A 24,043-nucleotide genomic window follows, 5' to 3' on the forward strand; every position below is an offset into this window, starting at 1 on the left:
GTAATTTAAAACATATATATATTATGCTTGCAAAAATCATAAATCTGTGCATCCTATGTCATTCCTTCTCCCATTGTTACAATACAGATTTGATTTAGGGTTTGTTTGTTTTTTTCCTTTAGAACTGTATAGTGTTTTGTTTTTTTTAAAAAAAATCAATTGTAAATGTCTGGTTTTCATATAATGTTTAAAAAACATTGAGAAAGAGGATGGTGCTTGTTCCATATCATTCTTGATTGTATATTGCTTCTGTTATGTTTATAAGTAAACTGTGCATGACTTGTGTTTAGCAGTCATTATTGTGTCTGTTTGTGAAATTTTTATCAAAAAGAAAAAAAATTCTGTAGATGCACTTACTGTATATGTGATTAGGTTTTGCGTCCAAGGCTAGGAGCCTTGAACTGCCAAGGAAGAAAAAAAAAGAGGTGGCAGTTATTAATTAATATGAAATCGCTGTGTTGGGAGCATAATGAAATAAAAGATATGAAGTGTAGAAAATAATTAAAAAAAAGCGATTTTACAAATTTCATTTTGATGCTTGTGATAAAAGGCAAATGTATTTGTGTAGAGAAAGACCTTTAAAATAATGAATAGGAAAGCTGATTTTGAGGTTAATGCTGTAGAATAGGAATGTATACCAAATGTAATCTTTCCAATGCTACAATGAATTTATACATGAGATTGATATGCAATAAACCTGTGTGCTTTTCTAAGCAATGGCCCTGTGAACTTTCTTGGCACAAGACAAAGTACCACAAAGTGATGCCTGAAAGTGGTCCAGCATTTTCATTTTGACAGTAGAGAAATGATAATAAAGATGTTTGGGCCTAACAAACTCACCAGCAGCCCCATGAATTTCCATGGAATACAGGTTTGTTTAAGGGATGGGGCCTATTATGGCTGTTTGGTTTAAGGCATGGGGAAAGATGGGTTTGTAAAAGTTTGGGTTTGGGACTTTTTCGTAGTCTCAATTGTGGCAAACAGCATCTTGGATTCCCTCCACCCACCCACTCCATTGTTGTTGCTGTCTTCTAACACAGAGTTAGGCCAGTCAATTCTTTTCTCCACTGTAAGTTACACATCACATGGACCTAGAGACCCAGGAGGGGTTCTCCAATGGCAAGAGGAACTCTAAAGTGCTGGCAGTATTTCTTCAGAGAAGGCCAATGAGGACTGCTCTAAGGATGAGGACGAGTCTAAGCAACTCTGTGTGACAGAGCACAAATGGCATGAACTCACTTTTCAGTAGTGAAGCACCTGTGGTGACGACATGAACAGGGCCTACCCCAAGTTGGCAGGACATTTGCATTGTAAATAAATATGGTAGAATTACCTTAATGAGCATAACCTTTACATGGCCACATCTGAAATGCAGCAAGAGATCTTTTAAGCAGAACTTCTGGATGTTTTGGAGAAGACAACTAAGGTAAATTAGGTTCCTGATGCCCTAACCCTCCTGAGTAGTTCTTCCCAGGTCAAGAAGAGACAGTTTGACATTTGAGTACCCAGTAGCATTGGCTAACAGGAGTGCCTCTTGCTTAGCAAAAAATCCTTAGTGGCAGGTGAGTCTCATACATTATAAGAGGGAGGAATTAAAATACATGGCAAATATTTTCACTTCAACACGATGAGCAAAGAGTTAGTGAAATATCTAGAGATGGCGGTCAGATGTTTCAGTGGGGGCGCTGGGAGCAAAAATGACTTGAAAGCAGGGTCTTTGAACTAACAATGTGCATTACAAAACTGATGAATGGGCCATGCTTCAAAAAGTAATTCATAGTGCTCAAATGACAGTATCCAGCATACAACATAATAGCACTTTCCCGGAGTTTGCCATATAAGGGTTTCAGTCTCAGCCGAACTCGGAGTTGAAATCCTCGGCATCTCTGTGGCGGCTGGCAACCTCTCTCCTTATTAGCCCTGGAGGGGAGTAAAAAAAAAAGAAATCTATTGGATAAGAAAGCTCCAATAATAGAGTGATTGTCAGGCAGGCTGTAGAGAGAGAACAGAGACATTTAAGAGAATATTGCTGACAAGTGGACTTTGTCGTCCAGAAAGCATTTGAGTCTCACCATAAACTAGCAAGAAAAAGGCTCCATTTTTAGGGAGGGGAAAAAAATCAACAGGGGAGGAAAAAATGAAGGTCAAGGAAAGATCTGTTCCCAGCAAAATGCGTGTTATCAGCTGTGGGGTGGATCCATAAAGTATTGCTGAGCAGGGTCAGGTTTTGCTGACTTGCTGTACCTCAGTTCTGTGTTGATAACCTTATTTTCTTTAACATACAAAACATAATAAATTAAATGATGCAATCAAGGGATTTGAGATCAATATTTGAAGTGCATAGGAGGATTTTATTATTATTATTATTTTTATCACAGTACCTAAAGGCCCAGCGTAGATCAGAGCCCCACTGTGCTAGACACTGAATGTCCACAGAGTAAGAGGCTGCACCCACCCCAAACAACTTACAATCGAATCAGACAAGGCAGATAAAAGGTGGGAGGAAGCATGGTAGACAGGTATGCAGTTATATGTATATTTGTCTACAAATGAGGGGTGACTTCCAAAAGCGAGGGCGAGGGTCAGGAAGATTAGAGGAAGGATGGTCTTGTGATTCAGAGATCTGGGTTAAAATCCAGCATGACTCTAGGCCAGTCTCTTAGACTTGCAATTCAGCGGGGCAGTTAAATATGTGCCCTTGCTGTAAACACGAGTAGTATCTCTGGGGTCACAAGTGCTTTACTCCGTTGGGACCTTAATCTCCCCATGCTTCAGGTTCCCTCTGGGAAACGAGGATAATATTTTCTTTTTACCTTTTCTGAGTGAATCTAGTGTTGGTGAAAGATGCTGGACTGCAATCCTCCACTTATCCGCAGGAGTGAAAGCACCAGCGTCTCTCACACCTGCCTGCTCCAGGGTGCCTACACCCTGCTGTGGAGACAACCAGCACGTTACACTCATTTGATCCTTGGCATGTCTGCTGCAACTGGGCCAGCTGGTGCCGGTTGGTAGCTGGTACCATTGCTGACAGGTAACAATGGGGATCTGGGTTCTTTAGGCCTCCCTCATGCAGGGAGCCAGCACAAAGCCCATGTACCACTTAGGCTCTCAGAATAGGGCTTAAGTGGCCCAAGTGGGGCTGCATGCTGGTCTCTACACGGGCTGCTTTTCACTCTTGGATCGCAAGATGCGAATATAACTGTGTGGGCTGGAATTGTCACTAAATCTACAGTCCCACTTATTCACTAGAGTGCTAGCTGTCACCTACTTTCCATCGCTGACCTAGCCCAGGAATTGATACTTTCGTTTGCCAACTGTTAGTGTGATGGGAGAATTTCTAAAGGTGTCAGAACTTCTTCAAACTATCTGAAGTCCATCAAAGGGGCACTCTGTCTTGTGAGTTTTCTGGCCCCTTCTTGCTTGTGGCTGGACTGGAAATACTATGGAAACAACTTCTCTTGTGTTAGTTCAAGCGCAGAAATTAAATATAGGAATAATTAGGCCTGGGCTTAGCCACAATGCCTGAAGGGTAAGCCAAACCCTTCTGAAGTTTGGGATGGTTGGAGCTGTGCTTTTGGTTTGGCTCAGTGCAAAGAAGGGAGCCAGCTGCAAAATTTGGTTCTGGATCGGAATATTTCCGCACTCAAGGCTCTTCAGTGCAAGGGATCTGGAGTGGGCTTATTTCTAAAAGTAATTTTTTAAGCAACACAAGTTCTAATCAACACCTTGATCCCGCTAACCCCATGGATAGCTTGATCTAGCCTCCTCCTTGCTTTGACCTTTGGCAACAATGGTTCTGGATGCCAGCATCACAGCTCTTCTACCAGTAGAGAGATGGCTTGGAGAGCCAGCCTTAGAAATGTGAGCAGATGTGCCCTGTTCAGCCATCTCCCTGCCCCCAACCACCATCACCAAACAGAGTGAAGACAAAGTTTCTGCCAACAGCCTTGCTAATAGCTCCCTGTATCATGTTAAGGTCACTGCAAAAAGATTTCCTGGAGAGAGCCCAGCGAGGGAAGATGCCCATATGAACACTGGCGCTACGTAATAGGTCAGGAAAATAATGAAGGAAAAGATCTGCAATGAAAAGCTCAATTGTTGTGGGTACAATAACACCCACATCAAATTCCATCGCAGTGCCATCCTCAAAGGCAAAGAAAATGCCCCTTATTACATCAGCTTGTGCCCACGGACAGCAGAGCCAAGACCCCCAGATTATCGATGTCAGTAACAAGTGATGGGGGGGAACTTCTAAAGATCCTGAAACCTGTATGCTGAGGTGACCCATGCTGGAAATGCTAATGCAAATGTCCCACATCTCGACAGTGTAGGAACTGGAGTTTATCCTCAGATCTCAGGATTTCTTTCTCCCAGCAAAAGGAGAAGCATGGAGATTTGGGGTTTGTTTGTTTTTTTAAAGGTTTAAGTTTTTGAACAAAAACTGGCTCCCGATAAGTGTTGGGAACAAGTTTGGGGTGAAAATGCAGCTCAGTTCTTATATAATGCAGGCCGATCAGCTCAGATGTGAAGAAAGGCGCAGAAAATGCTGAGAAACCAGTGACAGATGACTGCACTTGGAAAGTGTAACTGGGTTTTAGCATTTGAAGTGTTGCTATAGCAGTGTCCGTTCCTGGATATTAAAGAGACAAGGTAGTGAGATCGTACCTTTTATTGGACCAACTTCTGTTTGGGAGAAAAACAAGCGTCCGATCTTCACAGAGCTCTTCCTCAGTGTCAGTGTGGTTTAGTGAGAGGCTTGCGATACAAGTTATATAGACAGGAACGGTGCTGTTCGGATGGCCCAGAAGGAAGGTATGGGGGGAAAAGGAGCAGAACCAAGGCTTGGAAATGAGTACGGTTCCAAGCTTGTTGTTCATTTCTGGCAGGCACCTTGAAGCTCTTGTGACGCACGTCCCTGGAGAAACAGGAACTGATCCTGCTGGACTGGAAGGTTCTCTCTCGGACTTAGAGTGAAACTGCAGTTAGATCAGTGCTGGTTTCAAGGGTGCACTCCCACTAGACACGTGTCTACTTCTGACTAGTGCTAGCAACAGCCCTAGCCCTGGAGTATCACGACAAGGTGAGAAAACCCACCGTACCCAACCTGCAACAGTGACTGGGCCACGGCCAGCACTAGTGTGGCTGAACTAGGGCTGGAAGAAGAGCCCACGATTCCCAGCATCGGCAAGGCCTCCGCTGGGTGCACACAAGCCAGGGTGCTGCTGTGCAAAACGTGCCTCCATGTGAAGGGGGGGATTCGTCCCAGCCAGCCAGCCCATAGCTATATCACTGTGTGCCACTAGGGAGCGGTTTATCATTACATTTCAGTCTCTCCTTCTGCTCTGGAGAAGGCATCTGAATTCTTCATTTGTGTGACAAGGAAGTAAATTCTTCATTTACTCCACAGAACCTCAGAATTTTCTCTTTGCCCCTCGCTGCAATTATAAGATGACCCTGATCAGAGGCAGAGCCCCAGGGCAACAGTGGCCTTTTAAGAAGGATGAGGCTGTGCACCTGTGACTGGTCAGTTAACTCCCAAAGGAGGCCTCAGAGAGGGCAGCTGGCTTGAGAGGCGGGGAGACTGTGGGAATCAGACCCACAGGGGTGGGTGAGAGCTGCCTGAGACTCAGGGAAGAGACCAGAAGCAACCAGGAAGAGCTGACAGGAGCTGCTTACGGGAGAGTGGTGGGAGAGCTGAGTTTGAATGGGAGCTGAAACAGGCCTGTTGGTGAGCACTGTTCAAAGCTGGGGACCCCGGCTGACCAGATGCCTTGGGCAACGGCCTCTGGGAAAAAGTGGAGGATCCACATTGCTTAGGGGAAGCTGAGCCTGGAAGTGAGAGGGCTGCTTGGGAGAGTGGATCCCACTGAGCAGGAGCAGGACTCACAGGTAGGGAGGCCTGGAGGAGACAAGCACTGCAGGGAACCTTCCGGGCAGAGACTGGAGTGAAGGGTGGGGGGACAGAGGGGAGAAGGGGACAAACCTGGGATTTGGTGGTGATGTCCCTGGAGAGGGGAATGGAGACCCGCTGTGTCTTGAGATGTTTGCTGTGAGAAATGGAGAATGGTTTTACTACAAAGCTTTTGAGGAATTGCTGCACTGGTGGGAAGGAATAAATTATGCCCAGAGATGGACTTTTATCAGACACTGAGAAACTGTTCCTTCCTGGGTGGAAGAAAGGGGAAACTGAGGCAAGAGCCCCTGTCGTGGTACAGTCTACTGCTGGAGGGTGCCCAGGCACGATCCATTATGACAGTTTATAAATATTTTGGGCCATCCACCAGGAGCCAGAAATATAAAATACAGCAAACTATGGAGAAGGGAGAGCACAGTCATTCAGCACACACCACAGAGACTGAGGGATCCAACGGTAGCAGAAAACTTGATAATATTGACAACTCCCTTCCCCAGACAGGCTCACTGAGCCCTGCCAGCTCCCCACTTAATTTTTCACCATGCCCCCCCCACCCCCTTCAGGCCCTCTGTAACTACCTGGCTCTACCTGGCCAACGAGGGGCTGATGCAGAGGGATGGAAGCCCTGGCCTTTCCCTTACATCACTGCAAAAATCTTGTAGGGAAGATGCTTTGGATCCTGTGTGTCAGGAGTCCCAAGTAGGATTAATGTGCACGCTACACGGACAAGTTCCTGGGCACGGCCTGCGAGTTAATTCACTTTCCGGTATCCAAACCTCCTTACAGATTATTCCTGCCCTAGCAGGGGAAGGGAGAGCTGGGCATGGGGCTGCCCATGTTGAGCATACGGGCATGCAGCTGCACTATTCCTGCAGCATCTCTGGTGGGGAGGAAGGCATTCTACCCTGTGCCTAGTTGAGCACAGTTATCCAACAGGAGAGAGAGAGAGAGAGTGTGTGTGTGGTTTGCTAGCTCACACAGTGGGCCCCTTGACTAGCTCGTGCTAAAATTAAAGCGGGCACATATAGCGGGCGCAGCCTTCTGGAAAGTGTTTGCATGTGGGACACTGCCATGAGAAATTATTAAAGATTAGCTTCAAGGCCACCAAGGGATCCCAAGCAGGAAATGTTAACGCCAGACTAATGTTTCATGGAATCAGTTCCTGACCACTTGTCCCCCTTAGTCCTAGTTCCCTGAACCCCAGTTACCTGGTACCAGATAAGCCCAAATCCTGCATGAGGTTTAGCTAGTGCAGATCCCTGCATGTGCATTGAGTCCCATTGAAATCACTGGGGGTCCAACTGGCCCCCAAAGAAACCTTTTCTGCCTATTTATTTATCCACACTAACATGTTCTTAGGGTCTCATACTAGGATATTGGCTACCTTGAAATATACAAATACAGCTCTTCTCAGCCAAAGGTTCTAGCCAGCAAAGCAGCTGCTCCATTAATTTAGCTGGGAGGCAACCCAGTGCACTCAACTTGCTGCGATTTCACCGTAGTGAAGTGTTGGAAATAACGGCATGCCTCCAGCCCGGGGAGGAGTGTATTATACCACATGTGCCTGTGCGGACACGCACAGACATGTGACTGTAACGAGCCATTTGTCCTATTTTACTCCAGACTAGGAGCCCGAGCAGACAAACACACAGACAAGGAGTCCACGGGCCTACTCCCATGCTTCAGGTTAACCTGTCTGTAAGGAGCAAGGCCCCCAGGTAGGTTCACCAAGAACTTTATCCCACGCCCTGGGGAAGCCAAGCATCTGTTCCACTGTAATAAAATTGGTCTGACCGCCTAAATACGCAGCACCTGTGGTCTCCTGAAATCTCTGCAATACAACCCTTGGAACAGCAGAGGGCAGCCTTACACAGCTCCCGCCTTCTGCCCGGGAATGTAGCCACACTGCTCTGCCTGGAGACAAAACTCACTGGAACCTGATACTCCCCTGCCCTGCGCCTAGCTTTGTCCTTCAGATCCTTGCAAAGCAGGGCCTCACTGCACCCAGATGGGAATTCTCCATTCCTTCCTAGCAGTGCTAATGATTTACACTCATGAGCACACGGGCAGATGATGGCACTGCTGGGCCCTGGGAATCGGGCACATAGAGTACCCTACACGACAGCTGCTAGCGAGGAGAGCAAACCTTGATTTAATATCACACACCATTGACATCTGAAGCCCGAAGACGGACCCAATTTTTAAATAGCTCAACCCAGGGCAGAGCTGCTGCCTTTACGTCCACATGGGGCAAGGCTGTGTCCTCCCCGCACTCACAAGTGGCTTACCTGATTTTGCTAGAATTTCTTCCAAAATCAGACTTTAAAAACAAATTGCTGAACTTCTTTAGTGAGCTCTTTGCTCTTCAGCATGTTCTTGGGGCAAGACAGGGCCCCCCTTCAGTACACTGCCGCCCTGTTGGGGAGGTAGACAGAGAAGGCAAGTGCTGGTGTAAGAGGCTTGTTTTAGGGATACAGTACTGCCAAGTGTAAACTGTAGAGTAAACTCCAGCCACTCAAAAATCACAAGATTGGCTTAAAAATCATGAGGGTTTTTTTTGTAATACATTTGGGGTCTGTCTTTGCCTTCCGGTTTCTGAGCTTTCAGGGCTTTTCACTTCACCTTTTCTGGCTTTTTTCAGCCACCGTGAGAGTGAGAGAGAGAGAGTTACTTTGGGGAGAAAAAAAAAACCCAAACAAACCTAAAGCTGAGATTCTCTGGTGTTCAGCAGTGCTGGCTACGTTCGCCAGCCTCCACCTCTGCCAACCCCTCGGCCTCCATCCCCAGCTCATCTCCCTTTCGGTAGCACCCCAGGGGTCCAGTATTCTTGCCAGCAAGCTAAAGTATGGGCTATGAATGGACTATAAGGTGGATAGAAAGCTGGCTAGATCATCCGGCTCAACGGGTAGTGATCAATGGCTCGATGGCTAGTTAGCAGGCACTGTCAAGCGCAGTGCCCCTGGGGTCGGTCCTGGGGCCAGTTTTGTTCAACATCTTCATTAATGATCTGCATGATGGGCTGCATTGCACTCTCAGCAAGTTCGCAGATGTTTTAATCCGGCCCTTGAGCTCCAGCCAGGGAGCAGGGTCAGGGCCTGCTCTGCGTGGCTCCCAGAAGCGGTGGCATGTCCGCCCTCTGTCTCCTACACATAGGGACAGCCAAGGGGCTCACATGCTGCCCCCGCCCCAAGTGTCACCCCCGCAGCTCCCATTGGCCAGGAACCACGACCAATGGGAGCTACAGGGCCCTCGCCTGCAGACAGGGCAGTGTGTAAAGCCGCCTGGCCAGGCCTCCGCATAAGAGCCAGAGAGGGGACATGCCTACTGCTCGGGGTAAGCGCTGCCTGGAGTCTGCACCCCAACCCGGATCTCCCTCTGAACCCAGCCCAGAGCACCCTCCTGCACCCCCAACTCCACCCCACAGCCCAGCCCCCACCTGAACTCCTCATTTCTGGCCTCACCCCAGAGCCCGCACCCCAGCCCCCCCCTTGCATGAGCATTCCCCCATTCCCAGAGCCAGACGTGGCCCTGGGGCGGGAACTTTTGCCCCCCCCGGTCTAGGACGGACCCCGGCTGCAGCGGGACCCCTGGCCAGGGCAATCCCAAAGAGCAGCCGGGCTGCGGCCAGGTGGCTGCCTGGGCGGGCCGGGCAGGGGTGGGGCTCCGCGGGGCGGGCGCCTCTCGCCGCCTCAGTCTGCGGCCGGCGGAGCGGGGCCCGGGACACGCACCTGCCCGGCGGCGGGGCGGCGCTGGAGGCTCGAGTGCCCGGGGGAGGGGGCGCTCCGGGCTCGCTCGCCGGCCGCACAGGTAGGAGGAGGAGGAGGAGGGGGGGCGCCGCGCCGCTCTGCGCCGCTCTGCGCCGCTCTGCGGGGTCCGGCTTCCTCCGCCGCTTCCCTCGCGGGGCCCCCCCCCGTGCCCTGCCCCGGCCCCGGCCCCGGGGCCGGCTGCAGGTCCCGAGCCGCCAACACGGGACCCCCCCCCGCGCACGCCCCCCCGCAGCCCGGGCCCCGAGGGCGCCCCCTTCCCCGGGGTCTGGCCGCTGCCCCGGGCGAGGCGGGCGGCCCGGGGCGGGGACGGCACCTCGGCTTCCTCCTGCTGGATGTTTGGGGCACGACCCGCCAGCCGGCGCGGGGCTCTGCGGGGCTGGGACCTCCGGCCGCCCGGCGCCCCTGGCTCCCCTGCGGCTGAGCCCGGCCCCAGCGATGCTTTGCAGAGAGGAGCCCCCGCCCGCCCGCTGTCTCGGGGCTGGGTGGCACGGAGCCCCGCTGCCCGCCCCCGGGTGCGGCTGCTTGGCAGGGCGGGGGAAGGGGCAGTTTGCCTTGGCGCCCCCATGAGAGAGGGCCCCCAAGCCAAGTGGCATTGTGACCTGGCTTGCAGCGGCTCAGCCCCCACTCCCTGTTAGTTGGCCCAGCAGCCCCCCCAGGCCGTGACCCCGTGAAGCGAGGGTGGCTCTGTTGTGCCTACCGTGAGGGGAAACGTCCCGGGCGCCCCTGCCCGCGGACAGTGCATCGCCCTGGGATGCGGGAGACCTGCATTTGATTCTTGGTTCTGCCACCGGTTTGCTGGGTGACCTTAGGCAAGTCCCCATGTGCCTCAGTTTCCCCATCTCTAAAATGGAGATAACAATACTGGCATTTTAAAGGGAGATGTGGATGAAAAGCGCTCTATAAGAGCGAGGGATTATTACTATCTTTTCACTTCACCTTGTGGTTCATAACCAGTATTTGCTCTGAGACACCTGAGTCATGGGCACTGAGAACTGGGATAGTGAGCTTTCATGACAGCCTGATGGTGTAGCTATTTGGGGTAGCTGATGACTAATGATCGCCAGCAGTTCTCCCATGCTGTCATGTTTTGATTTGACCATTTGACCATGTTTTGATATCACCACTGTATCCCCCCGTGAAGACTCTACATCAAACTTGGAAGCCCGTCCTTCCTTATTTGCAGCCACAAAACTGGGAGAGGGTGGGGGAATGGCTAGAAAACCATGTGCTAAAATCTTTAGCGAAGCTCTTTGGGTGTTTTTTATGGTTGTTTTTGTAGAGTGCATCAGCTCAGATTTTTGCAGAACTCTGCTCAGTAAAGGCTTTAACAATCTCCCATTCTCAGAGTGGCCTGTTTCTTGACCTCTGGGAACTGCAGCCTGGAGAGATGCAATGGGAGTCTAGATTAAGGTGTTAGTTTGATCTCTTGACTCCCTTCCTGGGACATCTACTGAGCTCCACTGGTGATGACTAATTTGAGAGAGCTTCAGTTAATTGTTCAGGATGCAGTGGGATTTGGTATCTAGCCATTTCAGCAGCATATATGGAAGGGAACGCCTGGCCTATACGTGGGTTTTTATACCAGTAGAACTATTGTGGTTAGGAATGGGAGATTTATTTTTTCTAGAGAAGTTATGCTGGTCCAACCTCTGTTATGGATGCAGTTCTGTTAGTGTTCTGCTCCCTTTCCTGTTTGGCAATAGCTATAATTGGGTGGCCATGCTCTCCTGACTCTCCTGGTAAAGTTGAAACAGTCCAGCTTGTGTGTAGACAAGCCCCAGGTGTGTCTCTGTGCTTTTGGTTGTTGTTGTTAATACAAATGTTGCAACTTGTAGCGGGTGGGTTGTGTCACTGGCACGGTGCGTGCACTGGGGCAAATCCTCCAACATCTCTGTGCCTCACCACCCCATCTCTAAGATTGCTACTGCAAGGCTCCCCCACCCTTCAGGGATGTTGTGTGGCCAGGGAAACGCTGTTGGGGCCTCAAGGAGCTCCAAGCAGTGAGTCCAAACTGCTATTGGAGACTAATTCCTTCTGGTGTGAAGAGCCCAGTTACGTCTACAGAAGCCATTAAACAGGTGCATATTGCAGAGCTGGGAGTCCCCCAGAGGCCACGAGGTTACTTCTGCCACCACTGGGAACTGAAAGCAGAGTGGAGGTGAGAGCCAGGTCCGTTGCTAACCCAGAGTTGGTGGGTGTGATTGATTTCTTTAAAGAACTGCCCATTTCGCTTACCTGTTCCCAGCCCTGCCAGAAGGCAATGCTCCCATCCAGGGGTGGAGACTGGCTCTGCAAACCAGGCCCTGGAGAATGGGACAGTCCTGGTTCTGATGGCTGTCCTGCAGGTGGGGGACACTTCCTCTGAACGTCTGGCCCTGCTCTCCCGGCTGGGATCAGTTTTGTAACATTCCCTTTTCGCTGCCTCCACCCTGCCTGGCCAGTGGGGAGAGTGCAGAGCGTCCCCACTGTGAGGCTGCCCTTGCAGGGCCCACCCCATTCTTTGTTGTAGTGAGGATGTAATAGACCTGGCTCTTTTGTTAGCATCTTTCCAGCAGAGGAGGATCCCAGGAGCACTATACAGGTAATGAGCCATGTAGCCTCACAACAGCCCTCAGTGTAGGTGTGGTGGGTAGAACACCCACTTTGCAGGCGGGCGAACAGCGGCACAGAGCACTTGAACAGCAGGCCCAATGTCACTCACAAGTAGAATTTAGGAGTCCTGGCATCCAGTGTGCTGCTGGAACAACGAGATTCAACGTCTCCTTGAGAGTCGGCAAACTGCTCCTAACTGGAGTGCAGCTTTTCCGCAGAGCTTGTGCCTGGCTAATGCTCTCTTGCCCATCATCTTCCCCCTTGCACTGTGAAACCGAAAACTATCTGTTGGGTTTGCATCCAAAATCAAATCTAAAGATACACACTGAATAAATTTTTGCCCAGCCAATTGGGAAATAAATCCCAGGAGCCAGCAAGGCTGCTGAAACCAAGAAGGTCAGGGACTTTCTTGGAATGACAAAATAAACAAACAGACTGTCTGCTGGGGGGCAGGTTCCAGGGAGAGGAATCTGACATAGTTTCCCCTGCCTCAATTGCATTTATTAGACTTGTGTAATTGTTCTTGGACAATACCTGTATTTAATTTCTGTGGCTGGTCAGGGCACGTTCAAAAGAGTCTCGCTCTGAGCATTGAAGCAAAATAAATGAAGAAATACATAAAACCCACTTTAAAGGGTTTTTATATACAATTAATAGCAAGGCAAGAGAGTATGAGGAGCTTTGTGACCTGGGTAGCACTGATCCGAATAGTTACATGATCCTTCTCCTGGTCTGAGAAATAATGGCATAAAGAAGACACTAAACTATTCCCTCTTAATTCCCCAGTCAGGCCAATAGCTTCAAAGGGGACTAGTGATTTTGGATACCCAGCTAAGGCACTGTAAAGGGGTCTGGATTTCAGAAAGCATAGAGCACTCTGAAGATTAGGTCCCTTTCGAGTGTCTCAGGCTGGGCACCCAAAATCACTAGTTTCTCTTGCAAATCTTCATCTTTGTCTCTTAAACTGTAAGCTCTTTGGGCAGGGATTGTCTCTGCTTTGTTATTCTGTACAGCTCCAAACTCTTGGTTGGAATAAACCAACAAAAGGTAAGAATGCTTTTGTACCTTCCATTTGAGGATCTTGGAGTGCTTGCAAATAGTAGTGAATTAGGCTCCACAAAAACCCCTGTAAGTTAAACTTGCGATAGCAACAATGAGACTTGTGCAAGAGGTAAGTTTAAAGCTGGTGCTGTTGATTCATCAGATGGAGCTACTGTTTGAGAGCCAGTATTGAGCCAGTGCTTAGAGTAATGTGAAATTACTCAGGTGATGCTGGACACAGCCTTCTGGATGAGATGGAAAACTGAGGTCTTGTATATGGCCTGTGGTCATTAAGAATCACATGCCATTTTGTGAAATAGCATGGAGGGCAACCCCCGTGTCCTTGCCCAAGTGTAATTGGGCTGATTATGAGCTGCCAGCTGAAAGGGCCCCTGCAGTTTCTGTTTTGTTGCTGCTGCTTTTCAATTGAGAGGTGTCGGGGTTTCAGCCACAGGTGTATAGATTGAATAGAGGACATTTAAGTTTGTGAAGTACTTGAAGCAAAAGATATTAGTCAAATATGACTTCTTATTGGTGGGAATAGTTGAGTGCAGAGTGGCAGTGTGGTGTGAGGCTCTAATTCATGTTGATGGGGTGCTGCGTGGACCCAGAATGGTTGTGGCTATGTAGGTGCAAAGCACTCCTCTGTTTGTTGCTATCTTAATTCAGCAATCTCTGGTACTGCAAAGCAAGCAAAAGCACCTGCCTCTCCCTTCCTGCCTTCCACTGAACAAACTGCTCAGGGAGAGGCAGTCTCCGGGACAGATATCATTGACCTGTGAACTCACAGCAGGTATTCACTCCATTCCTAGTGTGACGTGGCACAGTCTGGACTAATGGCAGATAAAACAATTTCCCCAGCTGCAAAGGATTATAGCCCATCCAATGGCTAATGGCTGGGCCCAGGGGAGGATGTGGCAGGGTTAACTCCTGGCTCTGTTGTTAAACTGACCATAGCGGTTGATGATTAGTAGAATGGTGTTTCTGTATCTGCTGGGAGGTTATTGGCAATTGGATTTTTACAAGGGTTATGTTATTTTGCAACCGGTAATATCTGTAGTGTCTACTGATATAAGGGTGATCAAATCTCATGCTTCAGGACACAACATATGCAAACATCAAATAAGACAAACCCATGAAATTGGCCTTTCATATGTGTCCAAATCCACCTGGAGGTTCTGGGGGCATGTCACGTGTAGTGGAGCTAGCTGAGTGGGAAGCTGAATGTGGTATGTTGGGATTAGCATCTTTGAGACAAAGACTCACCCCTGGTTCTCTCTCTCTCTGACAGAGGGTAGAGCTGAGTCACTTCAGAACTAGCCACTGCCCAGAATGAAAACCCCTGATCCCCCACCAGTGTCAGCTCGGTAATACTAGAAGGCATGTTTAAGTCTTTCCCTCTTTATTGCGTTTTCCACAGAAGGGAATGTCAGGTAGAAATGGCATTAAGATCCACCGCCCTGGAGCCATGTTTCCTGACCAGCTCAGCTAGTCTGAGAAGAAGCTGGATCTAGTTTCTCCCTCCTTCCTGAGTGTCCAGCCTCCCTGAGCCTGTGTAATATCTGCACACAGCACACACTGCCGTTCTCAGGATGAGTGTCCCAGGCGGGAGAGGGGAAGCCTGTAGACCAGCCCTGCAAGGTTGGGAAGAGCCCTTGCCCTGAATGAGGTTGCAGAGCTTGGCTCATTTCTTCAGTGCTTAGTGACTGAGTAAGAAAAGGGCCCACCTAATGGATCTGGTTAGTGGTAGCTGGTGGGTCAGTGTAATCGGCCTTGTGCTAAGGTGCTCCTGAATGCATTCTTGTGTGATGATCCTGCAAACACATAGGCATATGCTTAACTTCACGCACATGAGGTGTCCCACTGACTTCAAGGGGACTGGTCACACGAATAAGACACGTACGTAAGCGTCTGCAGGCTGAGAACGTTCCGAACAGGGCCGTGTCCATTCCTTGTAGATTTCAAAGCAGGGGAGAGAGCGGGTTAAGGGACTGTTCTATAAAACACATGCCGAAGCACCCGGTCTGTGAGCTGGTGGGAAGTTGTACAGTGGGGAATGAACCCTCTCTAGAGCCCTTCCAAATCCGTGCTTGCTCAGCTCAGGGAAAGCTCACTATGGTCTGCTGGGCTTTGCCTTTGTCTTCCTCAGTAGGAGCAGATCGTGGACCTTGCTTCTGAGTCATGAGAATCAAAGTGATAACTAGTAATACTAGAGGTGGTGAACATGGGGATGGCCAGAGGAGATCAGGTCTGTGGTCCATTTAGCCAAGTATCCCGTCTCTGGCAGTGGCCTGATCAGATGCTTCAGAGGAAGGTGTAAGAACCTGGCTGTAAGCAGATGTGGGATAATCTGTCGCCCACAAAAGCTAAACCAAGATGCTGGATCCAAATGCCTCCAGACTTGCAGAGGTTCAGAAGCTGCTTTGAATCTGAATTTTGCAGCTGACTCTTGTCCCGGAATTGGGTCAGAGTCAAACTTCCTCTTTCCCATCCCTCAAACAAGGTAGGATCAGAATTCAGACCCTACCTCATGGCATGGACCCATTTTTCTTACTATTTAGTGCTGCTGTTCCCAAATGTCCCTGTTTCCCCTGAGAGGTGAAGTGACTTGCCAGAGGTAACATGGTGACTCAGTGTCAGATTTGGGATTACAACTAAGGAGCTCTTGGTTCCGAGGTCTGTGCTCAGAACAGCAGAACCCACCTTTCTTTCCCGGAGCACCTCGGGAGAACTGCAATGGCTGTAGGTTGGCCAGTTTCCTATTTTGCCATCTCTGTTAGCTGCCTTATTTCCACTGCTGCTAAAAAGGGCCCTTCTCTGCAGCACCGCCTGTATCAATGGGTGGAGCATGGCGGTTTTACTCTTCTCCCCCCGACAGGATGCTTGGCAGGACACTGGCCGGCACGGGGCATGCATCCTTTGTCCACGCAGATGATACATCTCTCAATCAAACAGGCTTTTGTAGATTGGGCAGACTTGTCTTTCTGCCAGTGCTTATAAAGAAGAACATGTTTCAAGTCTTGGTCTGTGTTTCCTGTTCGATGGTTGATGGGGAATGGCTCAGTGAGAGCTCGGTACAATGGGGCCTCAGTATGGACAACTTGGAGCATGTTTTTCTGAAATCATGTATTGGGGAGAAAAGGGGTGTAAGTGCATCAGTTGTGTTGCACATCACGTTAGCATTTCTCTCCCAGAAAAGCACTATGCAGAGTGGGGTCTATGAGGTGACAGCTGCTTGCAAATGGGGTCACCCCAAACTTGTCAGTAAGGACTTTGCACCCTCACCTATGCTCCCTGCTCTGCACAGGGCACGTGCCTGGCTTTCCAAATGGCTCTGGAGACATTTGGAACCTCTGGGGGAGCGGAGGTGCGTTCTCTCTAGTGCAGCTATTGAATCATGGTGTGGATTCCTCTAGAGAGAGCCCAGGGTGGCAGCAGAGGGCAAGTGTGCAGGAAGCAGAATAGAGAGCAATAAGTAAAGGACAAGTGCAGCAGGTGGTGGTTGCACCCTACTCATCTTCCTGTTCCCCGCTTGGAGCAAAGAACTGGAACTTGCTCTGCTGACATCAGCCCCAGAGCCAATCAAAGGAAGTGGCAAAGCTTTGAAACCCAACCAGAGTTGCCAAATCTGTTTCTTTTCCCTGTAGCCAGGGTGTGGTCCTCTCCTTACCTCACCTTAGGGATGGGTGGTGGCCGGATTTGTGTTTGTATTGCAGTAGTGCCCTGGAGGCTCATGCTAAGTGCTGTACAAACACGTGAAAAGAAAATTTCTTAAAGGAACAGTATATATATTCCTTATCTGCCCTCCCCATGGGCCGTAGACTGACTTTATCTCAGTACCAACCTCCTGATCAGTGGCACCTTCGCTTGTGTCGTCTGTCAAACCAAACCACCTCTTCTGACTGGGCCCACAGTTTTGCACCTGCTATGAATTAGCTGATTGGATTGCGAGCCCCCAAGATGCCCTACCATAGGGAGATTATCAATAGAAGGGGGATACCAAGGTGCACAGCAGAGACCACATCGTGCTCTTTCGATGATAATTGCTTTCATTAGCCAACCAGACACTGCAACCTGCTAAAGGGGAGAGACCAATACAGAATATTTGCATTACTCCCACCAAGCCTTATGGAAAAACCCTAAGAGCCAATCTTCATCCTCTTCCTCACCAGTGATTATCATCCTGGCATCTCCCCCCTCTCCACCCCTCCCAACCCCCTCGACTAACGCATGCAGGCCAGGATACGGCTTTTATAATGTGTTAACTGATGCCGCTGGCATTCAGACGTTTTATGAAGGTTTTAACCCCTTCTCCTTATTTGAACTTCCACACCCCACTACTTTTGGAGTGCCCCATTTTCATAGGCTAGCTTGTTTCCCTTGTACTTGTTAATGTTTACGTCCCCTTGTCCGCATAAAATTTTGCCCCGGTTACCAATGGTCATCTTGTGGTGGCTGCTGCTCTCTCGTAGTCGTTATTATCCAAGGTGAGCGGTTATTTTCAGAACATCAGCATATCACAAAACACAGACAAAAGTTGAGTAGGTTTATTACTAACTTAATTATGCTAATTTATCTTAAGGCCTAATTTGGCTACGCTGTTTTGCAGGCCTGGGGCTCTGTGTTACAACGTTAATTACTACTTATATTTCACCTCTGTGTCTTAAGTATACCTAATATACGATGTAGCCACAGATAAAAGGTAAGGGGAGACCTGGTACAAAATTCAAGCCCTGGAATTCCTGGTTGCTGTCCTATCTGGATGGGAACGAGGGTCCCTTCCCCAGAGGCTTTCCTTTCCTTTGAATGATGCAGTATTAAAAGGTGGGGGACTCAGGGTGCTGCTGAGACTGCTGGATAGAACCTACGTGTAAAGGATGGTGTGCAGTGAAGTCCCTCCTTGTCCGCAGTCTCCTGGGGCTGTTTGGGGCCAGGAACTTGCCTCCTGTGGAGTGTTTAAGCAGAGGAGAGAGGAAACACACAATGGACTGGACAATAACTGCCTGTATTTATTCAGATGCTCACTGGGTATAATGGTGAATGGGATCTAACAGGGGGGAAAGGGGGACTTGAGATTTTTCCCTCTGGGTTTTTCACAGAGAATGTTTTGATGGGAGAACAAACAGCTCCTTTATGGTCTTTTTTTTTTTTTTTTTTGAAAGACTCCCCAGAGCTGCTGTGGGCTTCTTGGGTCCATGGTGGGGATTCACATTCTTACCTGCGTGAGTCCTGCAGCCCCCTCAGCTCCATAAGCCCGGGTTTCGCTTGGGCCCATGACGCTGCCAGCTGTTTGCAAGAGGTCTTCATTTCTTCTAGTAGAACTCAGCCACAGTCAGTTAGCGTGACCCTGTCTGATGGCACTCAGGTAGTGTAGGCAGCTCTTGGTTCATTTTTGACTCATTGATTGCCTACGTGCTGGGCAAGGCCGTGTCACTTTCACTTCAGTTTCTTTTTTCATTTGTTAAACTTCTCTAGCTTCGCTGTTGCTTCCAGATTCCCTTGGTGTTTGCAGCATACAGCTCAGGCATGGGAGACTAAGTTCCTTTCCCAGCCACCAGCAGGTCAGGTCACTTCACCTGTCTGAGTCTGCCCCTTCCACTTTTTGTCTTGTTTCTTTTGTAGTCTGGGGCAGGGACAGTCTCTAACTGCATGTGTGTGCAAGGCTTAGCACGACGGGGTCAAAATCTCAGTTGGAGTTTCAAGGTGGTGTTGAAATATAATAAATGAGATCATGTAATTTCTTTGGGTTTTTTTTCCCCCAGGTCTGCTGTTCTGTGTATTGATTGATTTTTGCTGGGTGTTTTTTAATTTTTCCCGTCACAAAAGTCCTAGGCTAGCTCGTGCTCTAGATTTCATTTTCCAGACTCTCCTATGCTAACACAAAATGCTGCAAATGCCGGAGGGGATGTTTGTTTGGCTCTTTTTAAAAAAACAAAAAAACAACTGAACAAACATACCCCATCCAGTCCTGGACCCCTCTGTGTTGGTCCTGGATCTCTTTCATTGACCCTTCTTCCTGGAAGAGGGGATAGCTCCTTAAGCCTTGTGCCCTTTCTGTTCTCTCTGCAGGGTCTCTGGCTCCCCACCGCGCCAGCATGTCTCACAGGCATTCTGACAGCTCCGTGGGCGACAAGGCCCTTCTCCTGGAGCGCAAGTTCCATTCAGAGCTGCGGATAGATGCCAACGTGACCCCTCCCTCTGGGAAACGCAGCTCCATGGCAGCACTAGACAGCGCCTCGTTCGCGGCCCAGCGCTCCCCGTCCCCCACCGAGCCCTGTCGCGTCATCCTCAGCACAGAGAGCCCAGCCGCGCTGAAGATGGGCACCCAGCAGTTGATCCCCAAAAGCTTGGCCGTGTCTACCAAATCCAAGACCCCTGCCCGCCACCAGAGCTTCGCCGTGGCCATGCCAAGTAAAGAGGCAGCTCGCTGCGACCCCAAGCGGATGTCAGCCCCAGGCATTTCCCTGGATGACCTGGACATCGAGCTGGATTCTAGTGGGCTCAAGCGCAACCTACGGAACACGTCGTACCGGGCTGCCATGAAGGGGCTCGGGAATGCCGAGGAGCCTTCGAAGGACATCGCCACCCTAAAGCCCGTGTCGCAGGACACCAGCGCACACCCAGCGCGAAGCCCAGGGAGAACCAAGGTAGGCCCTGTTGTGTGCTTCCAGTCCCTCCTCCTGCTGGAGTGTCACCTGGGGTACGCCAGATCTGCCCTTGCCTGAACAAAAGGTTATGAATAGTTGTAATATCTTAGCTTCTATGAGCCCTAGTCATGGAGCAGGAGCTCATGGTGCCAGGTGCTGTACAAACAAAGAACAAAAAGATGGTCCTGCCACCCAAGGAGCTTACACACTAGATAATAAACTCTACCTCTTCTACCACCACTCCTGGCCAGACTCCATCAGCTGAAGCGGCAGCTGCCTGGGTGTTCCTGGGGCCAAAGCTCAGACCAGAGTTTTGTTCTCATCTGTACAATTCAGCTGAGCACTGTGTTGTCTCTGGTCACTCAGCCAGCAGGGATGGTGTGTCTCTTAGTTGAGCCATATATAGTCACCTCCCCTAATGGCTGGCTTCCAAATGCACGGTTGTGAAACCAGTTAATCGAGGTTTTGAAGCTCTGTTGTTCCCTCAGCTGGTTCTAGTGCACCCATGGCTGGTGGTTAGTCACCGGTGTAATACTGGCTGGGAAAAAGTGGCTGATCCTCGCCACCTGGGTGGCCTTCTGCTTTCCTTGGGTGTAGGTTGCTAGTGATCACCCTGCTTGCGTGTTTGATGACTTGGACACGCTTTTGAAGAGCAGCTGTACACAGTGAGGAGATGTGCTGGAAGGACTGCAGGGCCCTTCTTTCTGCCTTAGCTCAGTGTCCAGACATGATGCTCTTTCACAGCCTAACACAGCCGAGAGGGTCACGGTCTGATTTCTATCCCCTTGCTTTCACACATGTGAAATTTGCAAAATTATCATAGAACGTCCAGACTCTTCTGGCCCCTCCCCTCTCTCCCATTAGCAGATCCAACTTCTGTAACTCCACTCCCTGCAGATGCCATTAATTACTGCAGCTTGAACCCTAGGTATGGCCAGCAGGGGTTGAGAGGCCAAAGCACAATAAATAAACTAAGTCCCAGGCTTCCAGTGCATCTTCTGGGCTGTCTACAGCTATCCACAGCAGCCAGGTCGTTGTATGTACTTGCTTAAGATTAAATGAAATACACCATCAGAACTGCTGTGCCTTTCAGAATTAGGGTTTGGGAGGTGGGGGGGAGGGTTTGAGATCAGTCCAGGTTAAGTTTTAGCAACTAAACTCACTTGGAAAGGTTGTGGAGCTCGGGGGGGCAAGAACAGGCTATGTCTAGCTGATGTAATGCGGTGACTAATCCTCTGGGAAGGACGCAATCCAGCTGTTTAACATCAGCTCATGTTCTGCCTGGCTCCTTCGTTCGCTCACAATTGCATCTAAGGTTCGTGGCAGGGGGGAGCTGCTTGTTTTGAAGTGCTTTTCACAAATGTGCAAGTAACAGCTGGTGGGGAGTGGACTGAGTTTAGATAGCTGTATAGAATTGGTCTTTCAGCACATGGTACAGACATACCCTGAAAGCACAGGTGAGTTGCAGCCTGATGCATGTTGGCGGTGCAGACAGAGTCCAGTCACAGAAATGAGTGAAGCTGCTCACGTGAGCCAGCTTAACCCCCGTTCTACAAACGCTAGCCCCGAGCCTGGTGCAGTTCTCAGACTTGCACCAGGCTCGGGGCTAGCGTTTGTAGAAGAGTGGCATAATCCCAGAAACAAATGAAACGGACACTACCGCGGATTAACCGAAGGTATCGTTTGTATACGTGCTGTGACAAGACGTAGAGAGGCTGCATCCGGCTAGAAGAAATACTGAGATAACTTTAGGGCTGCTCTGACCCAAAACTAGGTAATGTAAGATGAAAGCTGAGTCACTCACGTGCTTTTTTTTTATTAAAAGCAACCAAAACTGCAAGCAAGACCAATGGAATTCACGTTTTTCCTGAGAGACGAGGATGGTATTGACTAGGTTACTAGCTGGTTAGATAACTTCCTTTTTTAAGGAACTAAATTTAAAAAAAAACCAGACTCCATGAGATTGAGAGAACACCTGGGTTCTATCCCCAGCCCTGCCACTGATTTGCTGTGTGACCCTGAGTAAGTCACTTAGCCCAATATTTTCAAAGCTGGCCCCTAATTTTTTTTTTATATGCTCCCATTCTGGATAACTCCGCTTAGGCCCACTGGACTGGATTTCCAGAGATCAGAATTGAGGGAGGGGGACTCTGCCAAAGGCAAAGGAGACACCCTGGCATGAGGGGAGAATCAAGCCTCTTATTTTTGGTACAGAGTAGAGTTTCTCTTTCTAGCTTGTGATGTAGGTAAGTTGAGGCATCTTCTGGGTGTCTTCCCATAGTAAAAATTGTTCAGACCCTCCTTGTCATTGATGCCCCTCTATGGCTGCCCACTTGTGACCTGATGGGACTTTATGTAAGTAAGGGGTTCTGCAATGAGAAACGTCTATACTTAAAGAAAGCACCCTTTCTCTCCACACACACGACCTAATTGGCTAACTTTGCTACAGAGTTCAGTGTTTGTTTGTGTTTCCTCCAGTCCCCAAGTGGGATTTTCCTCTTGCAAGTTTATAGTCCTCCAGGTGAGGACAAAGGGGGTGGGAAAGAGAACTGCTCTGTCAGGAAGCCATCCGAGGCTGGTCACAGGCTGGCTGTTCACTTCTGCTAATGACCAAAAGTTGATACCACTTAAGAGCGCTTACCTGACCTGTGGGGAAAGGAGCGGAGTGTGGCAGAGGTCTAGAGATGGAACCGACTTGTTTGCTCAACTAGTGCATCCCCTGTCAGCGCGGGATTACTCCCTGTTGGACACTTACCGGTGTCATATCTACTCCAGAGTTGGCAGCTTGTGTGGAATGTCTGAAGACTGAACTCCCTGGGGTGTGTCCCTCCAGGTCTGGGCTGGGGACATTGAGGGGGCAGGGAAACAGCATGTGTATGCGGAGATTGCACAGACACTTGGTTTAGTTGATGGATAAAGGGCAGACCCAGGGCTGTCAAAAGAGCATCTCCTGCTCCCTGTAAAATGAACCGAAAGAAATCAGACTCCAGCAATGGCTTGTTATTCCAGAGCTGTCAAGATGAGGTTTGACTTTGTCTACCCATGTCTCTTATTGACTCTGTCTTTCCTGTCACTCTTGCAGAGAACACTCGGGAGGAAGCGGATGCAGAGACACGGGGGCTCCTTTAAGGATGGTGAGTTGTTTTTCACTCCACTGTTCCCAAAGTCCTTGATGTTGCTGGCATCACCCTTCTCTCCCATGGCACTGCTCCTGCAGCTGGGCGTCGGGGAGGGTAAGTGAGTGTCTCCCAGCTGAGAGGTGCCTCCTGCCATCACAGCCATGGGGAGATGCTGATCCAAGAGGGCCTGAGAGAACAGCCAGGGTCGTGGTCTGAGCATTCCCTGTGGGAATGAGCCATGCAAACAAGCCTGCCCAGCGGATGGGGCTCGCTGCTTCTGGGTTCGAAGCAGGAAGGGTTGACCCAAGCACTGATCGAATCAAATCAATGAACTTTCACGCTTGAGGGATTGGGGGAATGTAACAACCAAGGTGTGTGCACCAGCCTCCTGTGTGACTGCATCATCTGACTGTCGTCCTGCTTGTCCACCTCATCCCCTTCCTCTGCTCTTGCCTTTAACCGTTGACCTAGACTGCAAGCTGGCCTGGGCAGGGAACCTGCCTTTCTTTATTCAGCGGAGCGCTAGGAATCACAGTGGCACTCTGGAAATAATTGAATTACTTGGTGCAGAATCTCGTCTGAGATGGCATTGAGCTTGTGTCCAGTGGTCCTGAGCATTATTCTGAAAGAAGCTTGCCCTGAGCCCACACCATGCAGCCAGGCACTCCTGAGCGCTATTGCCATGTTTGACATTATCCGCCTCTGGCCCAGGACAAGCTACTGGCCCCCTCTGCCTTGATTTCCGTACCTGTAAAATGGACTCCACAACATTGCCCCCTTCCTGCTGAGGGTGATGCAAGGATTAACTGCTTCCGTGGTGCGCTCTCTCTCTCTGGTATGTTTACGAGGAGCTGAGACCCCAGCTGCTGCTTGTGCTCCTGACCCTGTTTCCGGGGAGCAGGACCTGTCTGCTGCCTGGATTTCCCCTCAGCTCCAGCTCTGCACAGAGCAGTTGTAGGGCCT

At 49.7% G+C, this 24,043-nt stretch overlaps 1 protein-coding gene and 1 long non-coding RNA gene across 4 annotated transcripts in view; one reads left to right on the plus strand and one right to left on the minus strand.

Annotated features, from left to right (window-relative positions):
- Positions 1-579: 579 nt before the first annotated feature.
- Positions 580-10,128, minus strand: LOC140900055 (uncharacterized). The gene is made up of 3 exons (XR_012155540.2): positions 9,995-10,128; positions 8,203-8,329; positions 580-1,920 (listed from the first exon to the last, which is right to left on the minus strand). It is a non-coding gene; the product is annotated as an uncharacterized LOC140900055 (long non-coding RNA).
- Positions 5,869-24,043, plus strand: part of ARHGEF16 (Rho guanine nucleotide exchange factor 16) — a 41,141-nt gene continuing 22,966 nt past the window's right edge. The window contains exons 1-3 of one of the 3 annotated variants that reach the window (XM_073316609.2): positions 5,869-5,889; positions 19,384-19,961; positions 23,044-23,095. In XM_073316609.2, the coding sequence (XP_073172710.1) occupies positions 19,410-19,961; positions 23,044-23,095 (604 nt within the window). In that variant the 5' untranslated portion in view covers positions 5,869-5,889; positions 19,384-19,409. Of the gene's footprint in view, positions 5,890-8,988; positions 9,248-9,616; positions 9,722-19,383; positions 19,962-23,043; positions 23,096-24,043 lie in introns of those variants that run through there. The other 2 variants (XM_073316608.2, XM_073316610.2) reach the window with 2 other exon arrangements.

This window comes from Lepidochelys kempii, chromosome 18 (genome assembly GCF_965140285.1).
Source record: "Lepidochelys kempii isolate rLepKem1 chromosome 18, rLepKem1.hap1, whole genome shotgun sequence".
Taxonomy (NCBI): domain Eukaryota; kingdom Metazoa; phylum Chordata; order Testudines; family Cheloniidae; genus Lepidochelys; species Lepidochelys kempii.